Source organism: Chroicocephalus ridibundus, chromosome 4, assembly GCF_963924245.1.
Source record: "Chroicocephalus ridibundus chromosome 4, bChrRid1.1, whole genome shotgun sequence".
Lineage (NCBI taxonomy): Eukaryota > Metazoa > Chordata > Aves > Charadriiformes > Laridae > Chroicocephalus > Chroicocephalus ridibundus.
In genome coordinates, this window is record NC_086287.1 from 14,204,924 (window position 1) to 14,229,174 (window position 24,251).

The 24,251-nt window shown below is 39.3% G+C and overlaps 1 protein-coding gene across 7 annotated transcripts in view; it reads right to left on the reverse strand.

Moving 5' to 3' along the window:
* The window catches only part of TUB (TUB bipartite transcription factor), a 158,462-nt gene that overhangs the window by 25,794 nt on the left and 108,417 nt on the right, over positions 1–24,251 (reverse strand). For 3 of the 7 annotated variants that reach the window (XM_063333292.1, XM_063333295.1, XM_063333294.1), the window contains exons 2-4: positions 19,446–19,497; positions 17,869–18,031; positions 6,357–6,494 (exon numbers count right to left, since the gene is read on the reverse strand). In XM_063333292.1, coding sequence (XP_063189362.1) covers positions 6,357–6,494; positions 17,869–18,031; positions 19,446–19,497 — 353 coding nt within the window. The remainder of the gene's footprint in view (positions 1–6,356; positions 6,495–17,868; positions 18,032–19,445; positions 19,498–24,251) is intronic. The other 4 variants (XM_063333293.1, XM_063333296.1, XM_063333297.1 and 1 more) reach the window with 2 other exon arrangements.

Below are 24,251 nucleotides of genomic sequence, written 5' to 3' on the forward strand. Positions count from 1 at the left end.
TAAATTACAAATTTCTTCATAGGACATTTGCAAACTAAGAAAGAAACCAAAAAGAAAAGTATTGTAGATCAGAGAGAATTAATTGAGCTCACTGACTGAACGGTAAACGAGATTACATACCAGGAAATGAACATAGCATACAAAACAAGTATTTCTGTCCCTACTTTAAAAACTGCAGGATACAAAAATTCTCAGTCCCATCTTATAAAGCATTTAAGACACAAATTCAACATACGAAGCGAAGCATATTGCTTACAGACTAAGTTTTAAGATTATGCATAAGGCCATTGCAGATCAAATCTCAAGAGTTGACCAAGATCAGGCAGAAGGTCTCTGGAAGAGAAAGTCTCAAGCCACATTTTCTGACTTCAGTAACATACAACAAGGGTTCTACAACAAGTGTGCCCTTCCTCTACAAACATGTTGACAGCAAATGCAGGCACACTAGAAAATTTTCTCCCTTTTTTTTTTTTTTTTTTTTTAAATGTGCCTTCAAGGGCAAGATACCAGGTTAGATAAGGCACTGGTCTGACACAGAAGCCATATCCACGTGGCTAACGCGCAAGGCTGTGGCCAGCAGCTACACTGCAATTGTAATTGCTCTTCAAGAACGCTGCAGAGCAGCTCTTCCTCCAACTTAGGGATGGCAGCATAACCCTTCAAAGACCGTCTGGCCTACTCCAAGGTCAAAGACACAAAGACAGGGATTCTGTCCTCAGAGCAATCTGTTCTTATTAGCCTGACACCAGAACAAATAGAATTTCCGTCCTTTAAAGAACTTGGCTTAAAGCAAACCCTACTTCTGCTTTTATTGTCTCAAGTGATACATATTTTAAGCTTGAAAGACAAAACAACAGTTGATTATATTTTTGAAATCTGCGTTTATCAAGAAGTGTGACCACTGAGTGTAATAACATTTACTTCCCCAACAGTGGTACAAGGAAGTGGTATTGCACATATCAATAAGTGAAAAAGGTTCTTTCTCAGAACGATTGCTTAGGAAGCTCTAGCAAAATGGCTAGAATGAAATATAATGAAATTACATCTTCCAGAAATTTAGAACTCCATTGCTTTAAAAAAAATTAAAAAAAAAATTAAAATATTTATCATCTCTGTCTCTCACTGTTGGGTGAAACTCTCCTCAAAAGGAATTTACTGAAAGAGCAGAATGTTTAAAGGGGGAAAAAGCATTTTTGGGGTCTATTTTTTAAGACTAAATAACCTTAAGTATATTGTAGCTGTCAATAGTTTGTAAGCCATTTCCCAGTATATGCCTGTTCTTATAGAGGCTGTGCATCCACTGATACGGGTTCAAGCAACTGCAAAATCACAAAGGCATTGGGGCAGAGTCAGGGGGGGCAAACAGGTATTTTTTTAGGAAAGGGCCTCTGGAGGTGATTTAGTCCAAACTTCCATCAAAAGAAGGACTATTGCTAACACCAGATCAGGTCACTGAAAGCAAGTGCTTGAGCATCCAGCTCTGCATTCACCTTGATGAAATCTAGAAAACTGCAGCAGGAACTGTACTTTCATAAATCTCTATCCCGAAGAGGCCAAAATGACTTCTTCACAATCAAGTTCTTGTGTTGCCAAAGCACAGCCTGAAAGGGTTGTCAGATCTGGAAATAATAGGACTTTTCTTGGTGGCAACTCACTTATTGTTCCTCCTACCCTTTCTCTTTAATGTACAGGGAAGCCAAGATAAATCTACTCTACATTAATGTCCCTCCCCCCATCAGAAAGGAAGCGTTGCAGTGAGAAATTATGCTGCTTATCCAACAAATGGTGCTGCTTTCTTAGCCAGTCAGCGTTAACGTAGTTGCCTGTTACATATAAAAATGGGACAGGATGCACAAATCAAAACCGACAGACAAGCGTGAAAGAGAGAAAAGAAACATGGAAGAAGCAACCCAAATCAAAACATGAAATAGCCATCCTGGCAGGAAAAGCGCTGTGTGCCAGAGCAGCTCATTCGCTTTCTGACTCTCGTAGAGACAGCAGGGATTACCCAACATACTATATACATTCAATGTACAACGTAAGAGAAAAATTGCTGGGAAGGTATTGTTTATTTGAACTTTTAAAACATATCCATATTGCTGATTTCAGTGACAAAAATTTTCGTTTCTATTGCCCATGGCAGTGAGTGAACCAGTGCAGTTCAAAGCAGGGTTTTCCTAGAATGTACTGACATGCTGTAAGTGCAAGAGCGCTAGGAAAAAAACCAAAATCAAACAAACAGACAAACGACAACAGGTTTTCACAGAATGATTCCTGAATTTTCCTATCAGATTTCACTTTGAATCCACTTCTGGCCTTGCATGGTTTTCTGGGTTTTTTTAAAGGTTCCATTTTATCTTCCTGATTTGTTTGTGCCCCATTCATTGCTCATAGCCAAAAAAAGCACTTTATCTTGTATATCAATTAGTTTTTTCAAAAACTTGTATTGGGAGGAAAAAAACAACCAAAAAAAAACCCCCACACCACTACATACCTGTAATACTTTCGGGAATCTCAATTTTTAAAGAATCATCTAGGTATTTAATATCTAAAGATGCTCTGGTTTTGTAATACTATGCAGGGTGCTTACTCTTCATAGGCTCCTGCTGCAACTATTTTCACTTGTTCGCATTATTTTTCTGTTGAATCATCTACTGATACTGTACACCAGGTTCACTAAGATACTTAATCACCCCTCACTAGCATCACAAATCAAACCAAAATGTGATTCACTGCCTCCACTGGAAAGACAACCATTTTACATATTCATTTGTTGTATTTTGGGTTTTTTTCCAATACTGAATATTATGTCAAACAATAAACTGGGAGACCAAAGCTTTTAGAACTACCGGTTTAATGAGGTAAGCTACCACAAAATGCCATGAATTTACTGCATTTGCAGGCTCTGTCGCACAACAATGATGTCTCCTTTTAAAAGTAGGCACAGTATATACTGGATACTGCCATTAAGAATGAAACACAGTAATAATCACAGATTCAGAAAAAAATGCTAAATACTGCACTACCCATCACAGAATTACAAAATGCACTGACCCCTAACTTAAAAGGCACAATCAGCTCTACATGAGCAATTAGCCACATCCCTTTTCTTGCCTTATGTCAGTGTAACCTCATTAAACCTAATATTTCCCTCGCGTTTCTCTTTAGCACATTGTTCTGATCATAGTTTCATCATTCTTCAAGCCACTTAAAAAAGCATTACACATCTAAGACCAGAGTACAATCATTACACTACAGCTTCAAGAGCTATTCATGTATAATTCAACGATTTTTGCTCTGAATTAGCTTATTATTCATAGGATCTGGTCTAAAGGGTTTTTTTTTCTTAAAGCACAAAGAGCCTGGCTATGATTAGAAAGGTAATGCTCACTATAGCTAAATACTAACAGAAACCTTTAAAATGCTATTTTAGCACATAAAGTGCATTCACCCCTCAGCATCCATCCTGCTCGTTTACAGGACATACAAAGGTTACAGTCAGAGTGGAGACCAAACCTGAAGCAATAGCAAAGCTAAACGCAGAAACCGAAAACTTCCAACATTTGCTCTAATTACCAATGAACTTCCTCCAACAAAATCTCTTGTGCCACAAAAGGTATAAAACCATTTAAACCATTTTCATAAGTTAGATCTGAAGTTATTAGCAAATCCATTCAATATTATTATAAAATCTTTTCTTAAGACTCATGCTTACTCTTAAAAGTAACTGAAAAATTGATACAAGTTCCACTATAGGGTTCTGCTACCACTTGCATTTTCTTCATCCCTAAGTAGCACAAATTAGCTATGTCTGTAGTGGATTGATCAGTAAAATCCCTATGGAATTTTAAAGTCACGTTTGGTTTTACTTTTTCATCCAGTAACAAAATATTTTGCAGCTTCGCTAGGGATGCAAGACTGGAAACCCAGTTATAAACCCCTGCAAAGTTTCCGATATCAAAGGTAACACAGGTAGGATTCCAAGAGTGAAATTACACATGAATGAACAGTTAAATACCAGTGTGCAGAAGAAGTAGATGAGCTGGATGAGAAGGTGCTACGTGTATGCTCTGAACACACTTTAACTGACAGGGATATTTGTCAATTGATTTGGTTACTTGAGACTTACCCTGAAGGTAAGCTTCAGGAGAGGAGGTACTCAAAATTTTCTTTATTTATTATATTTATAGTATAATCCATGAATAACCCCTCCACTCTGTGGAAGCATACATAACATGCAATCGATGGGTGAATGCTGAAGGCCAGGGAAGACCCCGCGTAGCATAAGAGGATAAGCAGTAAGAATTGCAGCAGAGGCAGCTAACAATATTTGTTTCCAACACATAGAGCAGTATCAGCACGCACAAGTTCTCAGTCTATGTAAAGTGTCATTACTTTTACTGACACAACTTCCTTCTATTAAAATATACCAGCATTTGCCTGTTCGGGGAATTTTTCACAAAATGAATAAAAAATTATCAGCATATGAGAAAAATACTAGGTGCTACCCGCTGTGAGATAGTAAAAATCCGTGCAACTCCTTCACACTACGCACACACTTGGAGTAACTTGCCTGCCTCCAGGAGGTAGGTTGGAAGAGAGCTACCCACCAAATGCAGCCCCAGCATGGACATCACCAGCGTCCGCAGAACTGCCCTGGAAATCACACACTCAGACGATCGCTGTTTCCGGCTATGTGCCTCACTAGGATTTTGTTCACGGAATATTTTAGCCAAGAGCTCATCAGAAAACTGCCCGGAAAACATGTGAATGTATACACATACACACGGGTGTTATACAACACAAATTTGTAAAGTCAAACCTCCTGGAGCTGATGAGCACAATATCTAAAGTTCTGAACATAGTACAGACAGAGACACCCCCTAAAGGCACAAGAGGCGTTATATGAGATGAAACAGAGCCTCGAGGCTACGCAGTAATCATGACTGAAGTATTACCCTGCACAATGCTCAGTTACAGCCTAAGACGGGTTTTCTTTTAAACTAGTAAAAGAATTTTTACTCTTCAGCAAGAAATATTTCAAAAAAAATCCGGCATCTGTATTACTATGCTGGAGTTTTACATTAAATTGAGAAACATTAGCTTTCTGTTCACCTATTTTACCAACAATTTTTACGTTCATTAATTTTTACTTTTAATTTTAAGCCTAGGTACTGACACACACCATCTTTTTTTCAAATATATGAATAAAGCCTTTACCTCAGGGCCAGCCTCTAAAGCCTGTCTAACCTAGGGCTTCCTTTGCAGCCAGAGGGACCGCAGACATAGAGATGCTGTAGATTCAGATCTCAAGAATTAAGCTGCAGTGTGTAAAGGATTTTGATAAGGTAGGCTCAAGTCCTGCAAAATCCCTATAGATAAGCCCCAATAATCTGACCTCAATAATTACCCTTATTAGTCATTGCTATCTTTAAATAGACATGTCAAGGATATACACTATTTTCTTACTTAAGCAATAATGTTGGACAGACACAAGACAGGAATACAGTGCAGTCCAGGCAGGACCGTGGTACAAGGATGGCCTTATCCAAAAAGTACAAATTATTGTAAAGGTATTTATTAATGTCATTAGTCATTCACCATCAAATAAAAAGAAACTCTATGTGGTACAAAACCCTCTCTCTTTTTGAGAGTGCGCATATATATATAAAATTTTGAGTACCTCTAAAGTAGCTCACGTTACTTCTTCCACCTAGCCTATGTAACTCAAATAGTAAATCCCATAATGGCAATGTCATTTCTACCTACCCTTTTGTCATTATCTTCCCCAACGTCACTGCAGAAAATTTTTCATACAAACAACTCCCGTATGTCGACCAGGTGGGAGAGTAACGCTGAAGTAAGAACTTGAAGAACCCCTTTGAGGATGTTATCTCTGTTTTGTTGAATCGATTTTGAAAATGCTCACTTAACCTCTAATTTGTATAGTTTAAACCTCAGGAAGAGTCTGGACAGAAATGACTGCAATTTAAGGCTGTTTCTCCAAATTACATTACATGCAGATAGTCTAAAAAAGCGCATTGGTGTAAGATGGTTCTCATTCCTTTAACACTGCGGGAAAACACCAGCATCTTTCCATCAGTACTATTTTCCTCCTCTGCAATTTGAACAGACACTCTCCTTTGGAAAAGACTCAGTTTACAAATTTTAGCCCTCCTTCACTCCCAGGTTGTACATGCCGAGACAAGACCACGTAACTCACATTTTCCAATCTCACGAAAATTTCAAGAAATTGCTTTTAGGCAATTTTCAGAAATTCAAAGAAATAAAAAAAAAAAAGAAAGAAGTATTTTGCAGTCAATTCAACATCTGACATTCAGCCGCATGCAGCTAACCTTTGTGTTTCCCTTTTTTCTCCTTTCTGGCGCTGCCAGTCTGACAGCTCGCAGCTGCTGCCTTGGTTTTTTTAGTTGGTTTCGGAGCTTGGGCATCCACTACCACCTTTACATCTTCCTGCTCGGTCTCCTGCACTGCTTGAGAGAGTCAGGGTACCCCACCAAAAAGAAAAATAGAGAGAGAGAGGAGAGAGAAACAAAGAGAAAGAGACAAGAAGAGACAATGAATTGAAAACTCCGGGAAGGCATAAAAGAGTAAGCAGACATAGCAAAGTTGTTTGGTATTCAGACAATTCATGCAGAGAGGAGAGTCAAATAAACCAGAATTTGCAAAGCGACAGCAAAACCCAGAAAGTGTCAGATTAGCTAGGATGTATTTCCTAACTTTTTTCCTCCTTCCAATAATGTATCAGCTTCTAACTTGCAGGCCAAAAGTGACATCAGAATATGAATGTGTTGCTGAGCTATTGTAGGAAGCATTTTCATCATAGTAAAGCTCTGCCAGATTGATCACCGACAGTAGCAACATGAAGGCAGAAAAATTTTATTTAGACTTTGTAGTGCCTATGCTTAAAGCTACATCCTAACCCTGTAAACAAGGAAACAATGGAAGGTTAGTTTCAAAACACATCTTGCACAATTGTATATATGACAGTATGAGCGGAACAGCCACGCATTTTGTGGTGAAACTATATGCAAGCTGAAATTAAAAACTCCTCCTACTTTGTAACATAAAGACACTAATTAATTCCTTAGAAGTCTCAACGTAATATGTATGGCATAAACTGTGAATGTCAGCATCATTCATGCAATGCTAGCTGTTTTTCAAAGTAAAAAGAGGCTTTATCATTTTCTAAAAGCATGACACACTTTGAGGTCAATATTTGAATCTGTGAAAGTAACACACACAATAACTCTTTCCTCTGGCCAGGTTAAGCCTTGGAGTGAAATAATATTGAGTTCACAAAGGCATAAAAGCAATTACCTTTGTGAAATACATAAAAGAATCACCAAACTTCACACCCCAAACAAAACAGCCTGTAGGTGGGCACCAAGAGATTTTGGTGCCAGCTGTTGGTCACCGTTAATTGCTGAGCCCCACTGGCTTCACCTTGTGACTGTGGCTTATCTCAGAGGAACCTCACCCTGGCGCTTGAGGCGTCCTATCATCCTTTTCTTTTTCCCAAAACTGAAGTGCTTTCTTTAAAAGGATAAAAGAAGTCCACTAAGAAACCTTACTGGAAAGAACTGGTTGCCCGTAACATTACTTGAAAAATATCCCGACAAACTTCATAAACGCATGAAAAACCAAATGATGTTCAATGACACATGGACGGACAGTACTCTTTCTTTGAAGGGAGAAATTCTCCCTAGGCTTCTGGTCTGTGAGGCAACTCTCCTGTTCACTAAATCCTTCCTGCGCAGGAATAGCAACAGAAACACCGAGGAGATTCTCAGAGGAGTAACACAAAGAGGATTTAGCCATGTCTGTGTAGACTGTAGCTTACAAACCCCCAGCTACCCTCCCCAGCACAGCAATCTGTTACGAATAGCATTCCATTCACAACACAATGAGCATGCGAGGAACCCAATGAACACACGCTCCTTTTCTCATTACGCAGAGGAAGAGTTCAAGTTTTATAGAGAACATACATGAAAATAGTCGAGGAGTGACTAAAAGCCCAAAGCAGCAGCTCGTCACTGCCCAGCTCCTCATTCCTGTCTGTATCATACACCGATCACAAGGATTGCGGTCCCTTTGCTGGGTGTAAAGGAGCACTGGAAATGAATAAGACATAACCAAAGGAGTGCACAGGACACCAGGGGAAATGGCACACAGGAGGCAGTACCCTGGGTCCTATTTCCATGGGCATGGCAGCCTCAGACTGAGCAGGGAACCAAAGAGTCCCCACTCCACAGTCTCTAAATAGGTGTGATTTGCCAGCCCAGCAATCTATCCTATATTTGTAGCTCAGTCTCTCTTAAAAAACTAGTGTGTGTTCTTTTAATTGTTTTAAAGATGATAATCCACGTTATAATTAAATTCAGTACTTTACAAATGACCTATATTAAATTACCCTCTAAATCATTTTAAATATGGCAATATTCATTCACTCAGATGAAGCATCATTTACGTGGTCCAAAGCAACGACTAATCAGCAAAGGGATGAAATATTCTGACATTGTTAATTGAAAAGGTAAAGACATATCTTCACTAACTTGTCAGTCATCCTTTGATCTAGCAAGTAAAAGCTTGAAGCTTTTTGAATTACTTATGTCTCATAACTTTCAGCAAGAGACATCTGATTGTAAGTACAGTGATGGAGCTCCAAAGGACAGAGAAGGAAATATTTCCAGTGCTTCACTCGATAAGGCAGAGAACAAGATTTCAGTCCAGTAGCCATTTTGAGCATATACCATCACTGCTGTCTGTGGTAAACAGGGCTTCCAGGCGTAAGTGACGGAGGCTGCAAAATAAGATTTAAATGATAAATGCGCAGATACTGCGTCTGGGTTCGTGAAAGAAACTGGCACAGAATTTCCTGCTTCTAAAGGATGCTTCTCTGAGCTTTACCATTACATTTAAAGCACTACCTCTAAAATAAATCCAAATCTAATCCCAAAATACCATCTCCACCACAAAACCATCAGCTATGAGCTATTCGGCAAATAGCAGACCTTGTCTAAGGCTCATCCACTCACTACTGTTTTCTCTTGTGACTGCAGATATCAAAGCAATTATGGAGTTCTGCTGGTCTCCTCTGCCCGTAGGCGCTAACCTCCCCAAACACCTCACGTGTCGGCGCTGCCTGCTGCAGTGCGGTAGGAAGACAAGTTTCTGCAGCACAGTGGTTCCCATCAACAGGACCAGTCAGTACCTTCATCCCTGCAGAGTGGGGCAATGGGCTGTCTTCTGTCGCCTGACCACCTACAGAGAGAGGTCTGTGGACCTACCTTGCTCAGTGCATCCAACAGATTTAGATGTGGAGCAAAGTAAAAAAATAAATATCTATTTTCTGCTTCCAGTGCTTTCTCCTGCCCTGGAGAGTTGTGAGAATGACCATTTCCAATACCCTCTGTACTCGCTCTGCAGCTGGTCGTTAGCATTGGAGCTTTGAACTTAGCGAACCAGCACTTCTGCTAGTCCGTCTTTGTGGAGATGAAGCAATTCGTAGACGCAGTGTTTATCCCCAGCCATGTTGTCGGGCTCAAATGTCTTCCCCTCTGCCCTTTACTACATCTTGGGATCCCTAAGTAACAATCTGACAAGAATTTCCCTTCTCAGCAGGATGGGAACCTTGAGGCAAACTCTAACCTGTGTTCTCCACAGGCTCTAGGTAGCCCCATAAAACAACTTACAGCTCCCCACAAGAAAGCCTGAATAAGGACAATGAGATAAACTGGCTGCCCTAGATAATATTCACTGATATGAAAATATGATTATGTCCTGAGTTGGATGTTAAAAAGTTAAAAACAATGATAAGCAGTACCACAGGATAAATAAAGAACCTTAAATGCAGCCACACAGGGATGGAGTTTCAAAGACTGTCACTCAAAAATGTATTCATTTCAGTACAAGAAATTTAGGCAACTTTAAAAATCCCTATTGATAGTTATCTTAAACAATAGGAGACTACATTTGAAAATCTAGCCCAGTACTCCATATGCTCCCCCCCAAATTAATAAAATCTTCATTTAAAGAAAAAACCAACAACAGGTTTTCCTTTTCTATTAGAATTATTTGTTTGTACTAGAATTTGCATTTAGACAAAACAAAAACAGAAGAGCATGTGTTGTGGTGAGAGAGAATTCCAAACAGCAAATAACGCTGGACTCTGAAATCCAGTGTTTCATTCTCATTTGGCCTCATAAATTGTAAGAAAGAGTTTTGAGATAAATGGCGAGTTTTCAAATAAAACACTGGCATGAGTTTAATTTTAGTGTGATTCATCCTTGTTCATTAAATCAAGTATTGACTACTAAGCTCAATACAGTACTAGAAAAAAATACTTTTGGTGAGACAGAAAAGAGCACAGGTTGCGGTATTAATTCAGGATCTGATCTGAAAAGAAAAGAGGAACAACAAACAAATGGTCTATTAACACAGTACAAGGTGAGTGTGGAAGGACCTGTATCAAAGCAGAGCAGGGAAGTGTCCTGCATCGCCAATGGCCTGGCTGTTAAAGGTGGGGAAAAGGAGCCTCTCCCACGACGCAGTTCCGAGTTGGACAATGCTGCATGTTACAGGGGCAGAGCTACAACGCACAATCAAACAAAAGGAGGCAATTTGTAAGTAAGTGAATAATCATCTGTGATGTAGACAACAAAGAATTGAAAAAAATATTGAAAGATATTTACCCACACATATTCACGTGAGTGAATGAATGTGACTGCCGCCTGAGATGCCCTTGTGTTTCACTGTAAGAATGGCTCGCTATTTTACTTTGTAAAGTTCTAGCCTTAGTGAATCTTGCTGCTCGTTTGGGCTGTTGTTCATTATTTAATCAACTTAGATTCTGAACTGGTCTAGCATTTCTACAGTCATCTAAAAGACACTGGATTCTAGCAGAAATATTCTGAAGATGGGCAAACCCACTATATTTTAGAATGCAATGAAATAATTTTATCAGTTTTAAAGAGACAATAAAATTAGTTAAATAAAAGGGTCTGAATTAGGGCAAGGACTCTGGTACGTTAGATATTATTTAATCATATGCAAAGATTTGATTTCTGCTTCAAAATGCTTGTAATCAAAGGCATTATCCCTGCAGCTAGTAATTTACAGTCAGAGTCCAGATTCCCATAAATTCCCTATAGTTCCTTGCAGTTTATGTACCTAACACTCATGTGTTGGCCAGGCTGCTTTTACAATACTCATGAAAATACTTGTAGAGTGAAACTGAATGTGAATGGGTTGAGAAAAAAGGAACAAGTGTATATGAGAACGTTGGTGCTGCTTAAGGACATTATTAAAAGCCTATTGCCATAAGGAGATTTCCTCAGAAAGAACAAAGGAAGGAATTAAACAAAAGATTGTTCTTAACCCCCGCATATCTGCTGTCCAACCCTGGGGAGGGGGAAAGAAAAGGGAGCATGTGAAATGGAGAGTTAATAGCAATGAATTCCACTAATAGGGAAAGCTAAAATTATCCATGAAAAACCTATGCCAGGAAGATTAAGGACAGTAAGAAATTACACAATTATTTTGTGTATCAGGGCCCTGAGGGCATGAGTAGGCTTTAATTGCCCTGATGAGCCTTCCCTGGGGGCTTCCACCCCCACGCTGACCATGGGCCTTGGCTCTATTCCAGCTCAGCCGAGGCTACGCTGTGGATGTGCTGCTTCCCAGCTGTGTCTCCTGGGAGGACCCTGGCGCTACGCCGTAGGTGGCTCCTCTGCTCCAGGGACTCCTCCTGCGTACGCTGCAGCCCCATCTCCCGGCCCCCGTCTCCTTTCCGCCCTGACTGGCACCCTGGAGGGCCCTGGCCCCAGTTCATCCCTTGTGGGGGGTCTGGGACCGCTGAGGATGCCGTCAGCCGGGGCCAGCTCTGCCCGCCATGTTGGAAGCCTGTGGGATGATGCTCCGTCTGCCAGGTCATTGTCCGTGCCGGGGTCACCCTCACCTCCTGGCCCCTGCTGCTCTTGGACACTGAGATTGTCAAGGACAGAAAATAACAGCTAGCTGTGAAGTGATAACTGAAAGTAAATATACTTTAAGTGGAACTTCAAAGAGAAGGGAGATTTTCAAGCAATTTTGAGTAATTGCCTCTAAACTTCCTTCTCAAATCTTCAATACCAAGAACCACAAAAAAACCCTCTAAAACCACTTGCTACTTACCCGCTGCTCTCTGTTGCCGCTGGGTTGGTTTGTTTATTTTGGAAATGTACTAGCGCAGTAAGGACTGCTGATAAATCAAAAAGATGCTTTAAAGGATGAAGGTGAAGAGAGTCCGGCTGAACGGGAGGTTTCAGAATATATGCTTATTGGAAGTTAAGTATTTTGCCCACATGATACTTGGAGTGCTGCCTGATCTCTCAGTATTAATAGTCTTGTGCACAGAACATTCTTTGCTATCTTCAAAAAATAAACTAATATCTCCTCATTTCAAGGTCAGTGGAAAGCAGGGATGGCAAGACACTCTTTTGATGAACAGGCAAATACATGGGTTTTTCAATGAATGGTTAACTGATATCATCTTATAAAGGTGACAGCTTGATAGTCATCAGAAAACTCTCCCTCATCATTCATGGTGAAGGAGCAGAATGACACGTCAAATTTAACAATCCAGAGCTATGACTTGTCATCAGAAGTCTGTTCAACACGCCACACAGCCGTTACATCTAGATGTGCTGCCAAATGTCAAAGAAGGAAAGTAAGAAAGTAATTTTGCCTTTTTACACATGGTTAATCTAAATCTCTAAATTGGAAGTTGCCATGAAAATTACTCGGAGAGTATTTAATTGAAAACATTTTTAATTTCAAGCCTTAAAAAAAGGAAAAGTTACAGCTGCAACAAAGTGTGGTAATATTAATGAAAGCATATCTGGCACTCATTCAAATCTCTGCTTCTCTGCCTTCCTCAGTGCTGTGAAAAGAAAAATCGCTCCCCGATGGAAATTCACCATTTTCACAGAAGTAAAATTACTCTTCTCTGTAAAAATGGGCTTTCATCATTTGCATTAAATGTAATTAAATAATGTAATTAAATTGTTGCAGTAACTAGTGTATCTCTGCGTGCTACTTGGCTCCAGGAAAGCTCAGTATGTGTTTGCCATCCAGACTGAAAAGCACTGCACTCATAGCACAATTTTGCAATGTCATATGAGGCTAAAACGTTTGTTCAGGTTTTTAACAAACTTCACAAAATAAGTGGTGTAGAGATACATGAAAACAAACCAGCAGATGTGACTGAGGCGTTACAGAATGGCAAGCAAAATTTAATAAAAATTTTAAACAAACAGGTAGCAATATGTCCTTATGAAGGACACCAAATAGAAAATAAACAAGAACACAAGAAAGAGAATACAAAGCAATTTGTAAGTGATCTCTCCTACACAGAAGGATTAAATTTATTCCAGTGAATAAATGACTCTGATGTCTTTTATGTACAATGTAAACATAATAGCAATACAAAATATTGTTGACGGTTCTTATTTTGCACTTTATAACGATGAAATAGCAATGAAGTTGTATTTGGTACTGCAAGAGAGAGGGGCATTATTTGTAATAGTAACAACTGGAGCCAAACATCATGGAAGTTAACGGAAGGATACAGATCGCTTGAAATGGCAGGCAGACAATTTAGTGTCTAACCTACAAGCATGGTCCCAAAACTACATTAATACCTTAATTTCAGTGGGGAACAAAAAAAAGGACACTGCATTCATCATTTTACATGAACACTTCCTGTTACTTCCGCATACTCAGCTTTGTCCTGGACTTATCTAGAAATGCTGCTACGAAACTATTTCTCCTACTACTGTGCCGATGTTCCTAGATGCACAGATTATAAAACAAGAGGTTCTGTTCCCATTCAATATATCTATATAAGCCCCTCCAAGTAACAAAAGCAAGCTCCTGTATGCTTGGTCCTACCTGATCTACAGACGCTGACAGGCAAGTGCTGTCTTACTGCTGGCTAATTCTCCAGCTCAAACTAACCACTCGGCGTCCGGAGTGCCAACGATTCATTTTGTCTCCAGTTGGCCTGCTTAACCTAATTCATGTCAGTGTCTGCAGATTAACTCAAATACTTTGGTTGTTATTAGTTAATTAGGCAATATGCCAACAACTAAAAAGGGTTTAAAAAGATATATTACGTGCGAGTCATTTATAAGCTACAGGATCTGAAAACTTTTACCTGTAGGTGAAACATGGGCAGGAACTGAGAAAAAAATGATGTGTCTGGAGACTTGGGCATGGTGAATTCTGCAGATCCACCTCCTCAGTGGAAGAGCACCCATCTCCTTAAAAGTCTCACAGCACCCAGACGAATTGCTGGTAACACTTGGCAGGAAACATAGATATCGTTTCATCCTACCAACATGTCACCTCGCTGCTTTGAAGGTATCTAGGAAAAGTCCGGTGATCCTGGCAGCACTCCTCCTTGCTGTGTGGAGACAGGCTCTCAGCAGAGACATTTTGTTATTTACTAAACTGATAAAAAAGAACCTCAAAAGAGTCCTCTACCTGCTCAGTTTCATACTAAGTTAAACTGGTCCCAGCATCTTCAATCCTGAGCAACACAAGTGTAGGAAAGTGTGTTATTCCCTTTGTGAGCTGCCCCAGCTGAGCTCGGTCACAGCCCTTAATTAATATCCCTCCATCCTATCCCATCTTAGATTTATTTGCGCTTCCCTTCAGCTCCACGCTGGATGAAGCAAAATACATGTGCAGCCAGAGGACTAGCAGCAATTACCCTGTAACTCCCTGCAGAGGTTCAAACGCAGGGAAGGGCTCCTTTATATGGAAAAACTTATGATCGGCTTAACTTGTAAAATATGCTGTTCCACTATATCTACCTAGAAAGGGCTCACCAGGCTGATGTTCTATTCCAGAACAAAAGTGACTTTGACTTTTTGCTCCACACTCTGATAATTATTCTGGAATTAAATGAGTTTTTATTCCAGAGTAGAGTTGCCCATCAGGGAACCATTGCCGCACAGATAACTGCCGCAGAATAAGCTATGGCCATGTAGGAAAGAAAATTTCCCAGCGCAGAAAGCCTAACATCTCAGAATTGCTGAGATGTTATCTCTGACCTACTTTGCTCACAGTACCATAGAGATATCTCCACACAGGCATCCAATTATTTGTTGAAATCAACAAGTACTTTTGTGCTGCACAGAATTAGTACAAGGGAAAAAAAGAGAGTAGAGGAGGATGATAGGTGGGAAGAAGTGTTCTTTTTGTCGCATTTGCAGTACAGGAATTGATTTCACAAACATGCTCATCCAAGCAATGTAGTTCATTCAGGAGACGGTCAGCTCCCATCAAAGAGTCATTCTTAACTTAAAATCAGCATGCCCATAACAGAAACAAATGAACGGAAAAGAGCAGAATAGTTCTTTAGAATCAGTCCAGCTGTCTCATGCATCCGACACTCCCACATACAAATGGTTTCATTGACGGGGAAAAAAGTGCCAACCCTGAAGCTGAATACCATCGTTAAAAATGGCCATCAAAACCTAACTATGTACCATGCAAACAGTGTAACCTAAGACACTAAGCACATTCCCAGAGAAGAACACACGAGAAAAGGACGCTTCTGGAGCTCTTACAGTATTTTCAAAAGCAACATTCCTAACAAAGGATTTTACAAGGCAATAAAACACTTTATTAGGTAATTAAATTCTCCTAAGTTGACTTTTGCTAACTGCACAGTTTATTACAGGACAGCTGTCCCCAGGGATTAACAAATTCCAGGTTGAATATAAGAAACATTGGGGTTTTTTTTTCCTTCTCTGAAACCTTGTGAAATATTGAAAAGGTTTGAGAGACAAATTTAGAACAAACTGATTGAAGGAGTATAAATTTGTAAGTATTCCAGTAAATGGTGTGGTATAACATTACAGGAAGGGTCACTTTTACCTTAAGAGCACAGTTAATCTCATTTAAATCAGAAAGTTCACTTTGGTGCAAATTGTTGCAAAATTTAGCTCAGTTAGTACAGATATGAAATTTGCTACCATTTATGGGACAATAATGTCTGTTTCTCTGATCTGTGAAAATTAAAACCTCGTTCAACCGACAATACAGAAGGTTTACTATGCGATGGCACCTCTGTACCGTAAGACAATATTTCTTAGAACAGTTCTGTACCTTTGATAAGCTATTGAGTAAAAGATGAAATGGAAAAAAATTCTCTTTTCTCCGATTAAAAAATAAAAAAAAACAAATTAAACTTCTATGCTAAATCAAATTCTTAGGTGAGACTGGAAAGAAATTGAGTTTAATTTTAAAAATTTTCTTCCTAGACCCTGAGAAAAACATAGTAGAAGAGAAAGAAATATTACTAATGCTTTTAATATTTATTAGAAAAACATAATTAAAATAATACTAAGATGAAAAATAATTCTCCATCTAAAATCACTTACAGTAGCCTATCTGCTTGCAGAAGCAAGGTAAAAAAGGTCCATTACTAATGAAGGCTTAACATTTAATCAATGCAATTTCCAGTTTCTAACAATAAATTCTGTAGCTGTAACCCCACAAAATATTATACCAATTGCAAACTGGGGGTAGAGACTCTAAAACCTGCACTTCTCACGGCAAGACTCGTTAGTCCAGTAAATACCTGCCCATCACCTTGTTGAAAGATGTGACCACCAACTGCAAATTAAATGATAGGGCAGATGAAAAGTATAACACATGCAGTATGCTTGATAGAGATCTGACTTGAATGACGGATAAGGGTTTTGTTTGTTTGTTTAAAACTGGGATATTGGTTGGTTTCAGTTTTTTTTCCCAGAGGCAGATTCACAAAGGCATCTTAGGTTTTGGGTTTTAGACATTAAACTTTAAGTACTCTGCCAGCTAGTAGAATTCCCAACCTGAAAGCAGCCAACTGCGTTTGAGATCATTTCCTCTACTCTCTTTTTTTCCTTGTACTAATTCTGTGTAGCACAATACTCAGGGAAGGAAGCCTTTTGCTATTGAGGCTTATGAATCCCTTCTGAATCAAATTTGACTTAATGATCTGCAAAACAAGAAAATTTGACAATTGCTGTTCTCTATAACTCCTGGAGGTGTTAGCAACCTGGAACGAGATCTACAAGAGACACAATATCAAACAAGGGTTACCCAAGCTTCCCTCTAGGAAATCCTGAGGAAAAGTATGCACCTATCCTCATTAGGGGGCCAACAAGCATGGGCTATATGAGCAGAGAACTAAATAGTGAATGGTTTCCTTAGGATTTATTTCTGATTATTAAATTATCTGAAGTCTAACTATACAGAAATGGCTTTATAATTTTTTCCCTATGGCTGTAATACCTGAACCATCTTTGTCCCTTCTGGATTCTGTAATCTTTAATAAGAAAGTGTGGACCACGTTATACAAGCTTGAAATGTTCTTCTCTACCTACTTGCCTCTTTTAGTGAGCCTTGCGGTAACACAGTATCTTTGAAATTATCATATTTAAACTTAGCTGAAATTAGTTAGTGGGTTTAATATATCATTAACACTGTCAGGCTTAAGCAAAATTATGTACAGAGGAATACACAGAGTAGAACAGCACAAGTTTTACTTCAGTAGGAACGAAGGCTGAAGACACTTAAATACTCATGGCAGAGGGGACAAGCCACTCCCTCTTCCCTACAGCACTGAAATGGCACTCCCTCCTGTTAGGCTAGCATTGCTCATTCTGATGTTTTTGTCCCCAAACACAAGTGAAGGATATAAATTAGTTGCTAAAAAAACCAAAACAACAACCTTTGTTCTCATTAGCATGGCGAGCATCATACTATGGCTTGCAGTAAATAAACATGCAATAGATCATATTCATGTACCTTGATATATGGTGCTGCTGTTGCTGTTAAGATACGATTCAACCAATGGTGCTTGTTCTTCCGAATGTTTCATTCTACGTGTTCTTGTGCGACTGTCCACATTGGACTGAACCATTAATGGCTCCTGGCGCTTTTTTTTCTGCTTCTGTTCTAGCAATGCTCGCTGAGGAAAACACAAAGAAAAGCATCTGTTACTGGACTCCAAACAGTAACAATCTATGATGAAAAACAATGGGTACCTTTACACCTCTCCAGTTTTCCAGTGGCAGCAGTTGGCAAGTGGGATACTGGGATATCAGGTTATAGGAAATCTTTCCAAAACAACCCAACCAACCCACTACTAAAATACCTTCTGCTGAAAACAGCAATTAATTAAAATAGATTTTTCTGAGCAGGCTACCAGCTGTCGGAGCTTGCTTGGGAATAACCCTTGGGAAAACAACAGTGTGACAGTAGTGGCTGTGAAGCAATGGGAGGGTAAGCAAGGGCATGAGGCAGAGATGCCAGTTTAAGTTTCTGTAAATTAAGAGCAGGTAACCCACAAACTAGAATCAAGTGACAATGCTGGACATGAGCCTAATTTAACAGCTATACAAGATGAACTTTAATTAAACAATTGAATTTCTCAGCTAGACCTGCTGAAACCCAAAACCTTCAGCATCTGGTGGCACCATGGGCACCTCTCCCTTTCAGGCCTCTTCCACAGCCTCAGAGAACTGAACTGTTAATTTTACTTATCCATTACCTTACCATTTCCCTGCTCCTGGACAGTGATTTTTTTGCTTTTAGAAACACAAACACTGAAGAACAGGAATGGTGCGCGGACTCTTTCAGCTCCGTATTTGTGTGCAACACCTCAACATGACTTCAAAACGATCAAAATCTCGTACAGGATTATGTCATAAAGAGAAAGTATTTGCATTTGAAAATGAGATGCTGGTGGACATGCAAGCTGATAAAATAATGGGAGAAGAAATGTATAAAACAATATAAAATTAAACTCAACAATATAAAAGTTTTCACTATAAACATGACAAAGTTTCATAAAAAGGGGACCACAGAAAAAACAAAGCAAAAGTGAAAACCTCAAACCCCATTAAAAATTCCCTGAGATTTCATGGAAAAGATTCTGAATCACTTTCTTGTACAAATCATGTAGGAACGCAATAGCAAAATAGGCAACATAGCACATAGTGCCATTGCTTTAGTCACAAGGGCTAAATCCATGGAACGAAAAGAAAAAGATGTAAAAACTTGATGGTAAACCTCTATTGGCTGGCACGTCTGCCAGAACCTCTTGTCCTTTCTGGTCCATCCGAGGGGTAAGAACTACATTGTAAGTCAGCTTAAAACAAGTCCAAGGCAGTGGTAATCAGAATCACTCAAACCACAGTCATAAGAAAAATTTCAATGGAAGTTAGACTTCCAAGTAAGCTGTAACCTCCACAGACCTCTCTTTTGCATTCCCTAATCAGAGGATGTAATTTTCTATCAATCAGCAGATATTAGTGTTGGTGATTTCATTACTCCAAGATCTAGACTTCAGAGAGCAAGAAGGTCCCCCTCCAAAATCTTACCTGCCTGTCAAGCTTCTGCTGACGCAGGCTGCTCCCCTCATCATCCAGAACACTGCAAAGACAAAAGAGTACATAGTTGGAACAAATTTATCACTCAAAACAACACCTAACAGCAAGCACTGGAGTGATTCTTGCAGGAGTTATTAATATAAAACTGCCACTGTGTCCCATGGAAGTTTGCCTGCTCTAACCTGTAAAAGTTGGCTCAAGAGAATTTAAATGAAGCACATGAAAAACTGAGTAACTCTGGTTCACATAATTTTCAATAAAAATAAATATTCAGCCAGTTCACAAAGAAAGGCAAAATCCACAGTCCATAGCTTGTTTTCTCCTCCACTGTCTTCTAATGCAAAAGTCAATGTATACAGCAATGGGGTTTGATTGAAAATTTGCATATAAAGCATATAAAAAGTGAGAAGTGTAAGAGAGCTGCTTAGCAACTCAGCAGTATTTAAAATTACCTTATAAAAACTAACTGTTTAATCTTTTGCACACTGAAAACCAGGATTTACTCCTGAATACCTGAAAAGTCACACTGATTGCCAGGCACTTCAGCTTTTAGAGACTGGCAAGACAAACAGTATCGTGCACTGCTGTATTTCGTTCTGCTAATTGTTGCTAGTTGGGAGATCAGCTCCTGTACATTCAGTCATTTTCATTAATTAGATGTTAAAAATGAATGCCAGTGAAATCAGAAAATTATTTTTGTGAAGTACTTTATCAAACTACTGACTACACTTTATTTTTCTGGAGAACAAAGGTCTCTATTTTAAGAACATTATCGTTAAATGTGGAACATAGACAATTAAATCTGTTAAACTGTAACATATCATCTACAAGAAAAAAAGTGCTATAGAACGAAAAAAAATAGCCTCTTGAAAGTAGAATTCATTTTCTCTTACAACACATTTTTATAAAAGATTAGCCCCTTTTTTATAATCACTCTTAACAGTCAAAGAGAAAAAAAGAAAAAATCCAGGACAAACGAACCTGGATCCTGACCTACATACAACCAAACTGTATTGCAGTGGAAATGTCAGAAAAAATGTGACTTCCCGTGTATGAATATATACTCTTTAGAAGACAGTAACATTATCATAGAGTTAGATAAGACAGCTAACAAAGGCATGCAGAATGCCACCTTTCCAACGCCAGCATTACCAAAGACCTAATTAGGCCTTATTGGTAGCATCAGCCTTATACAATGTATATTCGGGTTATATGTTACAAAAGGTTGATGTTCCACAGAATGAGACTATGCTGTAGAAGTACCTCAGGTATGAAATTACACAGTCTCTTGCAGAGGTAATGCATTACTCATAGTCCGCCAAAAAAAAACCAAACCACCCTCACACTCACCAAAAAAGTTCTGCTTTACACCAAGCATTCTTCGTTTGATAAATTACAGAAACAAGTTATAAAAAGAAGACACACATTCCTCCATGGTATACAATATCAGGGTTTTTTCAAGAGCGCTTCACTACAACTGCAGTACATATTAACTGCACTGTGAGAAAGTAAAACTACCCAAACGAATATCTTTGGCCAAACAATTGAGTAAAAGATGCCTAAGTATACAGTTTCAGGCTTAATGGCCTGAACAAATCCTCCTCATTTAAGGCAATGCTTGAAAAAAGCCAAAACGATGTCATGATGCTAATACAGACCACAGGAACTGCAGAGGCAGCAGTGCATATACAGCCGTAATACCCAGGGAGGTCGAGAGCCAATATCGCTCCACTCCACCAGTCATTTGCAGAGCTAAGGAGAAAACTCTCATCTCTCATCTTCTGCTTTATAAATCAGACTACGCTGACTCCCTCGGATATATTACATGAGCTATATATACACTTCTCAGACATTCCCATAAACCACTAGTTCAGTAATTATCTTTACGTGAATATAATGGGTTTCAGTATTATGCTGGATTGGCGATAATTCTAAATTCTGTATCACAGACAGGTGATGTCTAAGCGCTCTGGGATAACTCTACCTTCCTCTGCTTTCCCATCACACCGTATCCCGGCATAACACACTGCACGGAACAAGGGAGCAGGGAAATGTCCTTGGTCAGGTTCTAAACCTTAGCTGTGACTCCATGGGAAGCCAAAACAAGCTAAATTCAGGTTCAGGTAAAAAAGCCCAGCTCCCTCAGGTCTCTTTATCCCCAACCTTATCACAGTAAACATGGCAGTTTAAGTAACACCACAGAAAACACCAGTCAGAAGAAGGGTGTGATTTGCACAGCATTCCACAAATGCAAAGCAACTATCAGACACACCAAAGGACTGCCAAAAAAAATGAACCTCCATCCAAAAACTGTGGATCCTGTAACGCTAAAACACCTCTCCATATTGCCCTTCTAGTGCAAGACATTGTTTTTAAAGCCTCTGAATATATGCAATCAAAGCTGACACGAAAAGCAGCATGCCTTGAAAACCAGCTGACGAGCTCGTCTGGAACTCCCAGGTCCTTCATTCTCTCACTTCATATTTTATAAAGTTCTGAGTTGTTTTCCACAATCCATTTGTAAATATGCATTAACTACAAGCCTTGCATTATTTAAGCCATAACATTCGACAACTAAAATTGAACTCCAGCTTTCTTCACGGATACTGAGCTTCAGTAGAATACAGTTATTTCAACAGTTCTCGCCCTCTCCAGATTACTGGGCTTGTACTAGAATTCCTTACTCCCGCCAGACAGACACACCACCCTTCTGCATCCTTTACAGGGTAAAAAAGGCCTTAAAAGTAAGCTCGTTACCACCAACTCTGTCTATTTTAACAGCTACTCAATGCCAGTTATCAGTGAAAAGCTGCAGTTCTCTCCTTTCTTGATGCCTAAATAATCGTTATTCAAGTCCAAATAAAGAGAGGATCCCATTTAGGCTATATATTCTTCTGCTGGAATGGCAGAGCACTCTAGTTCGAGACTTTGTTAATATTTTCTACAGGACTAGTAGACCTTGGAGCTGCTGATTAGCAGCCAATATTTCACGTTCCCTGATTTTCAATGGAAGAACTCTCCAAAGACTGAGTGACTCCCAAGATTTCCCTTTAAGGGACATCAGGTTATTAATAAATAAATAAGAATAGTAAGTTTGTTTCCATAACAATTCCATCAGGCCCTCACTCCTGCTGCCTTAAAAAAACATCTGCAGCAGACTGAGATGCACGTGTGTTACCACCACTGACCCTTCTGACCCTTTCTCACGCCTCGGTGAAGCCTCGCAGAAAGATTTAGCAGACGATCTTGCCACAGCACCTGGCAGTCCCTGTACTTGGGCAGATGCTCCAGGGTTCAAGACCTGAAATACAGAGAATCTTCCCTTTTATTTCTTTGGAATAGGAGTCTAGGAGCAGAAGCACAGCCTTCGCGCTTCCTGGTCTTTACCAGAAATCAATTGTTCTTTCCCCTGGACGAGTTGTGCACAAGAAGAGGACCCAGCCTATATCCCATCCAGTTTCAGAAGTGGCCATGGGTTTGTGGCTCAGCTGTCCAAATAACTGGGATGTCCTCAAACCAGGACAGGTGGTCAGAGACTAAAGGCCCAGCACAGTGGAAAAGCTCTGGCTGTTACATGGCAGGACCACTACAGGAAATAACCTCACTGAGAGCAAGGCTGTTAGAACAATTCTGCCTACATGTTTGATGTGATGCTAGAAAATCCCAGCAGCGGCATGAAACTCAGTCAGTCTTAATAGAGAAATATAACTTTCTAATTAATGAAAATTGAATCACTGAAGAGAATGCATACATATTAGCAATCTGCTGAGCGCGCTGAAGCATCCTAAAGATCCAGCAAGGTTCATTTTTACTCATATTTGAACACGTATCATGTATCCACCTGGCATCTTGGCTATGGCTTTGACCCCATTTAAAACAAAAAGCAATTTTACACGATATATAATACTGTAAACAGCACTTCAGGTCTGCAGTAATAGTCTAGTCCAAATTCAGTTAACGAATCAGAGCCTGTATACATTTCCTTGCAGATAATTATCCAGGGAAGACCCATCCATCTATGCACAACCCGAGCAACCCACCCATTAGAGCTTACTGGATGTTGGGCTTAAGAAGTCAAGCCTATAGCTATATATCTTAAAGATTTATATTGGCAGCCTGGACCAAGGTCCACAGAGACATAAGTATTAAATTTAGATAGCATTATTTTCACATTTTCTGCATGGCATTTGATTCAAATATCCCCACTTCCTATTTTCTAAAGGGAAATACGTTACATGAACAATCACCTTTTTGTCAAAGTATTACTTTTCATACCACCTTTTTAAGAGACAAAATTTATTTTACTGAGACAGTTTCAACATTAAATTCAATTTGCACAAAAATAACCAGGCTTTCAATACTGCCGTATGTCATAATGAAGACAAAAATAGAAGCAAGAATTTTAGTATTTAAAACTCTTCATAAACTGTATTCCTTAAAAATTATGTAGAGGGAAACACAAGTAAGGTTTTAAAGATGAAGCTTCATGATTACATGAAGCTCCACAATGTACTTCTGAGATGAAGGCAGGAGCTTCTGCAAATCAACATCTTGCTACATTTCACTGTAATTCCACATGGACCGATTTCAATTTAAGTAAAATCAGAAAAGCCTTAATTCAAACAACACATTTCACAGCAAGTACTTCACCTTTACTCTTCGAAAACGCAAACTGCTCATGTTTCAGTAAGCCATTGCAAAAAAGAATTAAGAAAAAAAGTTTTCAATTAGAATGTGCAAGACGCATGTAGTAACTGATTTTATTTATTTTTTTTAAAAAGAAAAAGTCTGCCACAG